General features: G+C 34.2%; 1 protein-coding gene across 5 annotated transcripts; it reads right to left on the reverse strand.

The window, feature by feature from the left end:
* On the reverse strand, window positions 1,782-10,870 carry LOC109845317 (reticulon-like protein B18). Of its 5 annotated transcripts, none has more exons than XR_002248299.1 (9): window positions 10,369-10,869; window positions 10,142-10,277; window positions 9,984-10,058; window positions 9,757-9,901; window positions 9,599-9,668; window positions 9,452-9,517; window positions 9,230-9,352; window positions 8,251-8,409; window positions 1,782-2,051 (listed from the first exon to the last, which is right to left on the reverse strand). XR_002248299.1 is itself a non-coding variant. In XM_020414554.1 (8 exons), the coding sequence occupies exons 1-8, from the start codon at window positions 10,727-10,729 to the stop codon at window positions 8,312-8,314; spliced, it is 1,074 nt and encodes a 357-aa protein (XP_020270143.1). In that variant the 5' UTR covers window positions 10,730-10,870; the 3' UTR covers window positions 8,250-8,311. The 5 variants fall into 5 exon arrangements, 1 of the variants encoding a protein (XP_020270143.1); XR_002248297.1 differs by having other exon boundaries at window positions 1,782-2,039; window positions 10,369-10,868; XR_002248301.1 differs by having other exon boundaries at window positions 1,782-2,039; window positions 10,362-10,463.

Below are 13,094 nucleotides of genomic sequence, written 5' to 3' on the forward strand. Positions count from 1 at the left end.
TCGTTGCCACTAGCCTTGACAACATTCGCCTCTGAAGCTTGAATAGCTTTTCCCTTATTCTTCCCGGCTCGATCAACTAACTTTGGGCAATCGGCTTTCCAATGTCCATCTTCTTTGCAAAAGGCACATTGATTCTTACGAACTCCAAGATGTGCCCCTCTAGACTGCGACCTCCCACTACGGTTTGGACCCTTTGCTCTTGCGACCAACGCCCCCGCTACCGGCTCAAACGAAGTCTCCTTATCCTTCTTTCGAAGCTGATAATTCACAAGTGCAGCGGTGACCTCACTATACGAAAGAGATGCCTTCCCATTAATAAGAGTAAGAACGAAGGTCTCATATTCCTCGTCAGGCAAGGAACTCAATAGCAACAACGCCTTGTCCTCATCTTCAATCTTAACATCCACATTCGCCAAATCCGCAAGAAGCTTCGTGTAGTGGTTCATGTGATCACCAATGGAGGTTCCTTTCTTCAACTGGAAGCGGTAAAGCCTCCTCTTCAAATGCAAGCGATTCTCCACACTCTTGGTCAAATACTTGCTCTCAAGGATCTCCCAAATCTTCTTTGCAGAAGTCTCATTGATCACATCATACTTTAGATCTTGAGTGAGACAAGACCTAATCACACCACACGCCGTTCGATTCATCTTTTTCCAAACCTTCTCATCAATGTTGTCCGGTTTCCCGTCCAACTCCAACGTATCTTCCAAATTTTGCGCGTTGAGCGCATCCATGACTTCGCATCGCCAAAGTCCAAAATTGTTTGTGCCATTGAACTTTTCCACATCAATCTTCATTGAGTGGATATTCAAGCTTTGGACGGTCTTCACGCCGGAAGTACTGCCCACAACTCCTTCTTTCTCGGCCATAATCCTCAAGGCACCACCAAACCAATGCGGAAACAAACGAGAAATAGATCCAAACTGAAAAAGACGAGATTTTTACAAAAAAAGATCCCACCTTTATCACCAAACGAAGCCCTAGATGAACTTCCAAAGCGATCTACTCCTCCAAATAGCCCAAGCGTTGCCCGTGCTCTGATACCACTTGTTGTGACTGATGCTTTGAGAAACCAAACCAACGAACGCCGAGAGAAAGACCAAACAAAACACAAACACCAAGGTTTTACGTGGTTCGGCAAATTGCCTACGTCCACGGGGCAAGAAGGGGGTGGGTTTTTCACTAATAGAGAAGGAGAGTACAAATTGAGATTACAAATCGCTCAAACGAACCAACTAATCTCACCAACAAATCTCTCAATCTCTCAACCAATAACCCTAACAAATAGCTCAGAAAGATCTCTCTTTTTCTGTGCTCCAAAACCCCAAAACTCTCCTCACAAAACCCTCAAATCGTATTGGTATTTATACCAAAACAGAAACCCAAACAGACTGCAAATAGGAACCTGAACTTTCCAAAAAACCCGTCATAAGTCGACTTATCAGTCTGCATAAGTCGACTTGGCAGAGCGAAAAACAGCAACTGGAGAAGAGATCATAAGTCGACTTATCAGACCTGATAAGTCGACTTGGCAGAGCAAAAAACCAACAATCCAGAGCAGAACGTAAGTCGACTCATGCACCAACATAAGTCGACTTACCATAAGTCGACTTATGCCTGTGCATGAGTCGACTTATGACCAAAAATCTGCTTTTTCCAATTCTTCTCCACAATATCATTGTATGAGCTACAGGATTGTGTCTAATGTAGTTAACAAAATCGAGATGACAGCTGAAAATTAACTACACACTGCTCAAATCAATAAATAGAAAGCTTTTTGGACAAGGATTTTTACTGTTATATATTAATTATCAAGTAACAACTTTGTGACACAGAACATCCAGGAAATATCAAAATAGAATTTGTACAAGCTTTTGTGCAAATAAATGTTTTGCATAAGCTAGTAATTAGTTGCAAGCCAAGAAACCACCCAAAATTCAGGACAACTCTATTAACTCATGTTCCACGCAACTCTGTTGGCGTAAGTGTCAGCAGCAACTCTTCTTCCATGTTCCCTCCTTTTGCCCTCTAATCTTTTCCTGCACGTAATGCTAGTGATGATGAAGTAATCAAATAAATGTTGTATATATTCATAGCAACAGAACTACAGTTACCAGAAGAAGAATTAAAAAAAAACTTTTTGAAAAATAATTAGCAAAATCGACCGTTTTGTAAAATTATTAGCAAATTGAACTCTTATTTAAAAAGAGGTCGACTTTGCAAAAATTTAGCTTTAAAATACACGGGACCAGTAGTCTCGTATATTTAGTTCTCATTAATTAAACCTTAATCATTTCAGCACAAAGTACACAAGATGATCATTTCAGATTAACCATTTCCATATGCTTTAACTTTATGAATATTTCTATAAAATGCTTATCACTCCTCTCACAAATGCAAAATATTAAAATTTTGGAGTAAATAGTTGGTAGTAATATCATACTTATGTTTTGTTATGATAGTATTAAAAGCCTCTATCTTCTCTAATAGAAAACTAAGCACATGACTATTAAGCTTTCATCAGAGAACTTCTCATAACTTCCCTGAAATACCAGACTGCATCCTCAAGTGTACTCTTCAAAATAGATACCTATGCAAAATTTAAACTATTTTAACCAAAGCCCATAGTTGGTCTGCTCTGAAAAGTGAAAGGCTCTTTCAGACACAGATAACTATTTGGTTTGAGATCAGAACGTTATCTTACAGACAACTAAAAAATATTTGTGGATTTTTGAATTTTACTCCAAAGGATAGAACAACTGTACATCTACAATAAAGCTATCCGTAAACATCACCAAAGTTCAGACAAACACCATCTCTCTCTACCAGCAGTAAACATATTTAGAGTTCAGTGTATAAGAGCTCATTGGGAACTATTGGTGACACCAATTGCCACTAAGTCTCACCAAATGGTGAGGACCAAGGATGGAGATAAACTGAATCGAATCAAATACAATGATGTTCAAATTTGAATTTGCTTAGTTTTTTTTGGAGAATTTGAATTCGATTCAAATGGGGAAACTATATTCGATTTCAATTAGTATCTATATGTTAGTGTTCGCTAACTGTTGAGACAAACATCTGTTAGCACAATTTGGTTGGGGTTAACGTTGCTGGATTTTATCTGAGGATTGAGGCATGGTGTTGGATTATAGACTTACAGTAAGTGCTAGGTTATGGCCTTTGTTAAAATAGATGGAGTAGCTTCAGATTTGTCATCACTACAGTTACTCTTGTTAAAGCAATTGTGATTGTGATGAATTGGAGCAATAGCATTATATAAACACTACAGAAATGTAATGAACATTAGCCTCTAAAGCTAACACCACGAGTACTATGATCAAACTTTCATATATCACTGTACATCATATTTGCAAAATTTAAACATTAATGAAAAGACTATTAACAGGATAATACATAAAGTTTCTCATTTTGTAGCTAAATATCCTCATTTTAAAAATTTTCAATACATATGTGTATTTCTTTTCTTAAAACTAAGTTTTTCTAATTGTGGATCCAAAAAAAAAAAGAACAACTTTCATATTTTGATATTAGACCACCAAATAGTTATGCATTTAGTTTACATGCTAAAGTCCATTTAGTTGTTTTAAATTATACCATTTTAGATTCCTTCCAAATTGTAATTACATAAGGGTTAAAAGTTGACCATCTATCTATACCTCGTATAAAAGTGGTTTGCCTTGTCAAAACTTTTGATTTCCATTTTTGCCCTTTTAAATTTGATAATTCTCAAATATATCATTAGTTGTAATTAATCATTCACTAATTATATATAACGTCTTATTAATTATGCATTTCCTCACTTTTCAAAACCTTTGGTCACACTATTATTTTATTATTGAATTATGTTATTTAATAGAACATTTGAAATTTATCCCTAATTTATCTTCACATAATATTTAAAATTCTAGAAAAATTAAAAATTAATAAAAATTCATTAGGCTTATGCCTTATACCTTTGGGTTTCACATCTAAAGGTTTTCCTAATTTATCCTCATATAAAAGAGGATTGCCTTGTCAAAACTTTTGATTTCCATTTTTGCCCTTTTAAATTTGATAATTCTCAAATATATCATTAGTTGTAATTAATCATTCACTAATTATATATAACCTCTTATTAATTATGCATTTCCTCACTTTTCAAAACCTTTGGTCACACTATTATTTTATTATTGAATTATGTTATTTAATAGAATATTTGAAATTTATCCCTAATTTATCTTTACATTATATTTAAAATTCTAAAAAAATTAAAAATTAATAAAAATTCATTAGACTTATGCCTTATGCCTTTGGGTTTCACATCTTATGGAGGACTACATGTTACCTTTCATCTTATTAGCCTTTTAAAAGTATGATAATAGTATCAAAAGCAATTTGTATTTATTGTAATTATAATAGTATTAATAGTATAATAATTTTAATAGTATTTTTTAAATTAATGAATTACATTGTAATTTAATAATTATACAATTTAGTAAATTATTTTTTTAATAGTATTTTTTAAATTAATGAATTACATTGTAATTTAATAATTATACAATTTAGTAAATTATTTACTAATAGTGTAATAAACTAATTATGAAACACATTGTAATTTAATAATTATACAATTTAGTAAATTATTTACTAATAGTGTAATAAACTAATTATGAAACTTAAATATAGTTACTAATAGTATTATAATTATGATATGTATAATATTGTTATATTTAAAAGAAAATACATTATTTAATATATTATAATTAAATTATGAACAAATTATAATAATTGTCCAAACTATAATAATTAATTGTACAATTCTTTATACACAATTTTATCGTACAATTTATTCATTTAAAAAAATTGTAATTGTTTAGAATTTATATTGCTATACAAGCCATTTCAGTATTTTGCAGCCAACAAAAAGAATTTAAAGAATATAAAACAAAATATGTATGCTCTTGTGCAAAGCACGTGCGCTATACTAGTACTATTATAAAAGCGGATGGGGATGTTAAAATATTTCTTCCCAAAATGTCCCAAACACATCCATACATGATACATACATACATTAACACACATATCTCTCATTATAAATATGATATAAGGCACATACATACATAACACATACATACTCGACATGATAAATACCATAATAAATGCAATATATACATTTATACACTATTATTACTATTATAAAAGTGGATTGGGATGTTAAAATATTTCTTCCCAAAATGTCCCAAACACATCCATACATGATACATACATACATTAACACACATATCTCTCATTATAAATATGATATAGGGCACATACATACATAACACATACATACTCGACATGATAAATACTATAATAAATACAATATATACATTTATACACTTTTATTAATAAACAACATAATATGCTTTTTTAGAGTAGATATGATAAATTCATAAACACACATAATCACATTGATAAATGCAATAATCAACCTTTGAATAATATGGGAGTTATGAAAGGTTTTCTCAACTGAATTCGGAATGGCAATCAAATGGTTTGTTCACGTACATACTCTAATTTGAATTTTATTATTTTCATAGCAAAACGCCCCTCTATCTCTTACCCAATTGAAACGCTTTTCAATTAAGATCATTTTCTATCTTAATTATCGCAAATTGAAAACTACACACATGATAAAATTGTAAAGCTAAACCATATTCTTCTTTATTTCATGGGGGATGGAAACATCATGATATATTGAAACGTTTGCAACCCCAGATCTGCTCCCCCTTAATAATAGCAAAGCAATATTTAAACCATATTCTTGCTACTTCATGAAAAATTGAAATACTTGTTAATAAGGTCTCAATCCATGGAGGTCCGGCAAGTTATCGAGCTCACCAAAGTCCGATCTCATAGGCGAGCTCCACTGAGAGTCTTAGGGCGAGTTTGGTTAATGTTCTTGAAGGGGTTGAGCTTAATACCGGCATGGTTAGCATCCACAAGTAGAAGAATATTATGGATTATAAATATACCGGAGACGGTTCGAAACAGAAAACCTCATGGGATATCTTTGAGTTTTAATGGATGGGTTTAATTTGCATTCTAATTTTTTATTATTCGAAATCCTATGATGTTGTTAGATTGTATTTGCTTTATACATATTTCTTTTACATTTGTCGTGATATGTTTGGCATTTACCACACAGTAAACCCCCAGTAACTTTCAAAATCGCACTAAACCTCAATACTTTTTGCAAAAAAACCCCAATATATTTTGGGTAAATTACATTAAGTCCCAAATGACTTTCAAAATGCCTTTTTATATTACTTTTTTGTTTTAATTTGTGGGGATTATCTGAAAATTTGTGGAAGCTTATTTGATGTTTTCTACAATTTCAAAAATTATTGGGGATTTAGTGCAATATATTTTGAAAGTTATTGGGGTTAATTACAAAATGTTGAAAGTTCTTAAGGGTTTATAATAATTTACCCTTTTGGATATATACAATGTGAGAGATCTTGATGAATACTAAGGAAAAATCAGCTTTTATGTTGTATTAATGATTTGGATAAGCATATATATCGTGAGAATGAACCAGTTTCTAGCTCTCACCACCAGTTTTGAAGTTACTTCAGTGTGACATTCCATTTTTGGAGCTATTAAACTTTATTTCACTTGATCCAAGTATATGGTTTCTTATTGGTCTTTAAATTGAGTATACATTTGCCTTTTGTTGGATAATTGAAGCATGTTAATTAGATATCTATTTCAAATTGATCACATGTTATTGGGGCCAGTTGTAAATCATCCGAAGCTACATTTCTTTTCTTGATGTTGCTTTACAATGTGAAGGATGAGTCCTTGAAAGTCATGCTTGCATCTACAATTTTAGCCTTTGTCAAAACACACATACTATATCTCAACCTCCAATCTTGATATGATGAGTTAATTGCTGTAAGTAGAACAAATAAAATTAAAGGGTTATTTGCATATATACCCCTTATATCATGGGTATTTGCAAAAATACCCTCAAATCTTAGTATTTGCAAAACTACTCTTCAAATCATCAATTTTGAAAAAAAAATTTACCATCAAAAAAATTAATCATCAACTTTGATAAGCTAATTTGTAATTGTAATATAAAAATATCAACAAAATAATCAATTTTTAGCACTAAGTTGATGATTTGTTGATTTTAGGGGTATTTTTCACAAAGTTGATGACTTCAGGGGTAATTTTGATGCTAAGATTTTGGGGTATTTTTTTACAAATACCCATGATTTAAGGTTTATATATGAAAATAACCAAATTAAGTTATTTATCTCTATTTTCATTTTATTTGTTTGGTTTATATGCAATTTTAAAGATATTTAGTTAAGTATAACTTTGTACAAAAAGAATAACTCTCAAAGAGATAAAATATACTTTTCCACTAACCCTTTACTAATTATTGCAATGCACCCACTAACATTGAAGATTAAGAGATTTAAATACAAAAATACTAAAGGAACATACAACAAAACTTTTCTAAATGAAGAGTTAGAAAACATGAAAATGTTCAAATAGATCTTAGAGCATAAAACAATTATTACTCTCTATACTATTGTAATTAAGAGGAAGTGTGAGAAATCAATAGGTTAATGACTTAGAAATTGTTGTTGGATTTAATTTTAATTAATTTTATATGTACTATTTATGATATTAACATTATAAATAGCATTGATTATATGATTTAATAATTGCCTTTTTTCTAGATTTAATTCTATATTTTCATATTCTTACATTCTTCTTCATTAGAAATAGAATGATCTAATCTTTTTATTTTTTTTATTAAATCTTACGCTCAATGTTTTAAACTTATTACATAAAAAACATCGAACATAAAACAAGTATGTCCAGATTTTAATCATTTCATACATAATCAATTTTAATTATTTTCTTACATAATAAACATATAATTTTTTTCCTTTTTTGTAATATTTAGCTTTTGTGGTTTATTAAACCTTATAATCAATGTTATAAACTTATTAGATAAAAAGTTAAAACATAAAATATGTCCACGTGCAACGCACGTGCACTATACTAGTATTAGATAAACAAGCATTACAATTGCAAATTAAATGTGAAATGAGCTATAGACCAAACATAATTGAAAAGGCTTCTTGTCCATCATTAATGTACTTTAAAATGATGCAAATATATTATGGGAAGCATGCATGTTAAGACAGCAGTAAACCGAAGTAATTGCCATCGGGAAAGTACCATTTGATGCAGGTAATGTTTTTTAGTAGCTCCACTTGTAATTTCATCCTCTATGGTTCTATCAACATAACTTGTTGCTGCTCTCCTTCTCTCTTTCAATTTCATTACTCACACCTCCTCTGTTGTTTTTGTGTCGAAGCATCACAAGAGACATAAATCCTGCAAAGATGTGAGACAATTATCAGCTCAGACATTTATTCAACTATATGCATATTAGCTCCTGTATGAAGTACTGTATATGCTGACAAATTTCCTTAAAATGCATATAAAACTAGAAAAAATAGGAGAAAAATACATAAAATGCAACACAAATAATAAACAGAAACAATTGGCACAAATTTTATATTAGATATATTTCCAAACAGCAAAAATAAACGGTTCACGCCTCCGTAGCAGCAGAGTAATCTGCAATGAGGTTTCCAACCAAACAACTGAGCTCCTAGAATTTATGGCTCCTTGACATGGAGCTTGTCATCTATTTGGAGGGTTGACTTTAAGCTAACCGGAAATTGCAAAACTTTCTCAAAATTTTCATGGGGCTGGTGCTTCACAGCAATCACCAGTCGTGTGGGAATAGGTTCAAAGAGAAATGTGCATCAAACTTTAAAGCACAATTTATTGTTAAACGAACTCATCTGTAGACTGCAGAAGTTGGAAGACTAAACCAACACATGCTTATAATATGGCAGGCGGCAAACTTCTAAATGCCTATACATCAATGTGTACCAGAACATAACAATATAACTCGGTATTTAAAATGTGTGCATCCTGCGAGATATATTAGTTTAAAAAAGCAGAAAACTTATTGCATATAATGAAAAGGAACCTGCTTTTATACTAAAACTCCATGTCATAGCATTGCGTTCAATAATATATTTAGCCTATTGACAAATCAGACAAAAAACATTAAGAACAAATGAGGGTGCATGAATTCCACGATTGCATCTTTGCGCTGAACAAGCTTCACAGATAGAAGTACCTGCAAAGATACGCATCTTAAAGCTCGACAAATTCCATAATATCATGGCTGTACATGTGGCCACAAGTTTCTTGCGAGGACAAGACTCCCATGCTCCCTTGACATAGCTTTTCACCTCTTCAACTGATTAAGTAACAGATCAACAAAAATTTCATTAATTAAGAGAACCGCTGAATAAATAATTGTTGCCGCATAAATTGAAGTAAAAAACATTCTCTTTACCAGGTTGGCCAATTTTCTCGGAATAGGAAGAATAGAGCTTCGGAAGAGTAAAACTCAAGAAAAAAGCTGCAAGTCCTACATCATTCAATTATCTGCACAGATATATAGTACTTTTAACACAGCTTTTGACGAGATTATACGGCTCACCAGTTGCCAGAAGTCTCCATGGGGTTATAAGATGCCCATACTTTGCAGTGAAGAGAAAAATGGGTGCCACCTGAAATCAGAGAAGCAATTACAAGTTAAAGAAAAGCATATAAACAAAACTTCACCCAAGGAAAAAGGAACTAAAAAAAGAAACATGCTTTAAGAGTCATCGAAGGCTCGCCAGAGAAAATCCTCTGGCACTTGGCCAAAACAGCATTTGTTGTGGGCAAAATTACTCGAGCAGCACAAAGAAAGTCCTCTTCTGAAAATTGCAACTTTCCGACTCTTGGCTTCTGCTGCTGCCTGCACAAAACTTTAACATCATTTGGACAGTTCTCAGAACAAATATTAGAGAAGAACTTGAAAGAGGAAAATTCTCAAACACCATTGAAGCAGAGAATCTTTGAGAAAGGCAACGCCCAAACTCAGAAGACCCACATGAGATGCTGCGGATATTATGCTGCAAATTCCCCAAAAGCAATACAAAACTGAGATTGATTATGTCAAAATACATATAAAAAATTGTAATTTATACAACAATACCTGAAATTAGAATCCTTAGAGAAACAAGAAGACAAGAAAAAGATCGACCCCGAACCAAACCACAGTGTCGATTTCGCGACATTCTTCCACATCAAAAGCTCCATAATCTTCTCCCATGCATTATCCTCTTCAATTTCTGCCTCATAAAACCCATATTATTCATTAGCCCAATATATCAAAAACAAAAATTATGCAAAAAAAAAAGATTTTTTTTTAATACCACATACTCGAAGCAACCAAACCCAGTTGTTGTTTGCACTTCAGGATATCATTACCAACGGCAACCAACTCATTCTCGTTCTCATTCTCTTGTTTAGCAACGATCACCTTCTCCAATCGCCTCCGAGTTCTTCTCCGATTCCCCGGCGATGCACCGGCGGCGGAGGCGGCGGTGGAGATCCTGGCCTTCCGTTTCCGTCGAGGAGCTGCAGATTGATTGGGGGGAGAATCATTGGTGGGGATTTTCTTTGATGGTCGAGGTTTTCTCTTTGATGAGGAGGGTTTGGGTGTGAGATTTAGGGTTTCGGTGGTTCCCGTTGGTGCGTCTTTCTGAGCGTTAAGGGGTTCGAGTTTGGATGGAGAATCCATGGAGAAGACAAATCAAACATTCAAATGGTTTAAAATCCAACAAATGATGAGGTGATGCTGGGGAGGGAGTTTTAGTCCCACATCGGCCGCGCGACGAAGTTCGAGAGGTTGAGGTAGTGATAAAACAGGGAGGGGGTGCAACAGTGAACCATACTTACCTGGACGGGGTCCTTGGGTGATCAAGGAGGCCCAGGCCTAGTCCAGTGGCCCAGATTGCACTCTGTGGGTGCGCTGGGCTACCATCTCCCCAAGTGGGAGAGTGGACGTCATAATTTGTTGCTGAGGGGGTACGCGCACGCGCGGCCCCCGCCCAAATGTAATATCAAATGTTTATGTAGCCCTAGCTCTGCGTCTTAATAACATTTAAAATCTGTTTAAATGTAAGCTGTTTAGGGGGTACGCTCGCTTTTTCAGACGCCTGTTTTAATTCAATTGGTAATTTTAGGATTATTGGACTCTGGAGCCTGTTTAGTTGGTAGTCTAATCTTAGGATTACTAGACTCGAGAGAAACAGATTCAATTGGTATTCTCACAAGATTGGTGGTGAATTTATTCTTGGGCCTTGTGCACACCATCCATCCCCGTCACACTATCAAAGCTAATCAGGCACCCATCACACTATCAAAGTTAGTCATGCCCGAAGTCGTTAACTTAACCGCAAGGACCTTGCACACACACCGCCTATCACACTATAGGAGCTTACCGCGGCCAAAGTCGTCACCTTAACCGCTAGGAGGGGGATGTCGAAGGCGGAGCTAGTGTTAGATATAACTAGTGTCACACTTGTGTCATATTGTGAGAAATTTTTCCTTTTAGACTTTTCACTCTAAATTTTTTCTTTTAGGAGCTTTTTTAAAGGGAGCACCCGTATTTTTGGGAGCTTTTCTTCAATTAATAATTATATATAAATATGATCTTATAGAAATCTATCAAACTGAAAATTATATCTGACTACACAACCTAAATTATCTTTATGTTGTAACTTTAATCTCTTTATCATTTTAGGATCTAAAGAATAAGATGGGTGTGAGAGGAATACATATGCAGAGACTCAATCTTATAAGGGATTTATGGGAGAATACATATAAATAATCTTTTTTTAAATACGCGTTGCACGTAAATAATCTAAATTGTATTATAAGCTTTGAGCTTACACTATGAAAATCGCAAAAGAGGTGTTATCACTTGTGTCATGCTTTTATTGATACTGTAACTATGTGCCAATGCCCTTCAATTCAATGGGTTTTCCTCATGGTAATTTTGATTTTCCTTACTGTTGGTTAGACGATTTGCAGACACTAGTAGAAAATCGATCAAACTAGACGGAACAAACTAGACGGGAAAAATTTCCGTCTAGTTTGGAGCAAACTAGACGGAAAATTTCCGTCTAGTTTGTTCCGTCTAGTTTGGATCAAACTAGACGGAAAATTCCGTCTAGTTTGACAAACGAGACGAAATAGTCAACCTAGACGGAAATCCGTCTAGGTTGACTAGTCAACCTAGACGGATTTCCGTCTAGGTTGAATCAAACATTTTTGCATATGCTCCAGTGTATATGACAAACATCATGATGTGAAAACCTCATCCCCTTCTTGCCCCGTGGACGTAGGCAACTTGCCGAACCACGTAAATCTCTTGTGTTAATTGGTGATTGTGCTTGTTTATTTGGTTGTGATCTCTCTTGTTTGGATTGTGTGATTCGACCGCTTCCGCGCCACGCACAACAATTGGTATCAGAGCTTCGGGTTCAACTTGAGGCTTGTTTGAAGGATTCGCCGAAGGATTCCTATTTGAAGAGTTAGATCGACAACATGGGTGAAGCAAGCACATCGGGATCGTCTCTTACGAAGACGATACATAGTTTGAGCATCAATAACATGAAGATCGATGTTCCGAAGTTTGATGGTAAGATCAATTTCGGTTTGTGGAGGTGCCAGGTGATGGATGCGTTGGGCGCTCAGAATTTGGAGGAGACTCTTGAGTTACAAGAGAAACCTGCCGAGATGGAAGCTAAGGTTTGGAAGAAGATGAATAGTAGGGCGTGTGGAGTTATTCGGTCATGCTTGACACCAGATCTTATTTATGATGTGATGAACGAGACTTCACCGAAGAAGATGTGGGAAACACTCAATGAAAAGTATCTTACTAAGAGCATTGAGAATCGGCTTCACTTGAAGAAGAGGTTTTATTAGTTCAAGATGAAGAGGGAAGTTTCTATTAGGGAGCATGTTAACAACTTCACAAAGCTACTTTCAGACATGGCTAATGTGGATATCATGGTTGAAGATGAAGACAATGCGATGCTACTTTTGTGTTCATTGCCCGATGATGATTATGGTACGTTTGTCCTAACTATGATTAATGG

Source organism: Asparagus officinalis, chromosome 6 (genome assembly GCF_001876935.1).
Source record: "Asparagus officinalis chromosome 6, Aspof.V1, whole genome shotgun sequence".
Classification (NCBI taxonomy): Eukaryota; Viridiplantae; Streptophyta; class Magnoliopsida; order Asparagales; family Asparagaceae; genus Asparagus; species Asparagus officinalis.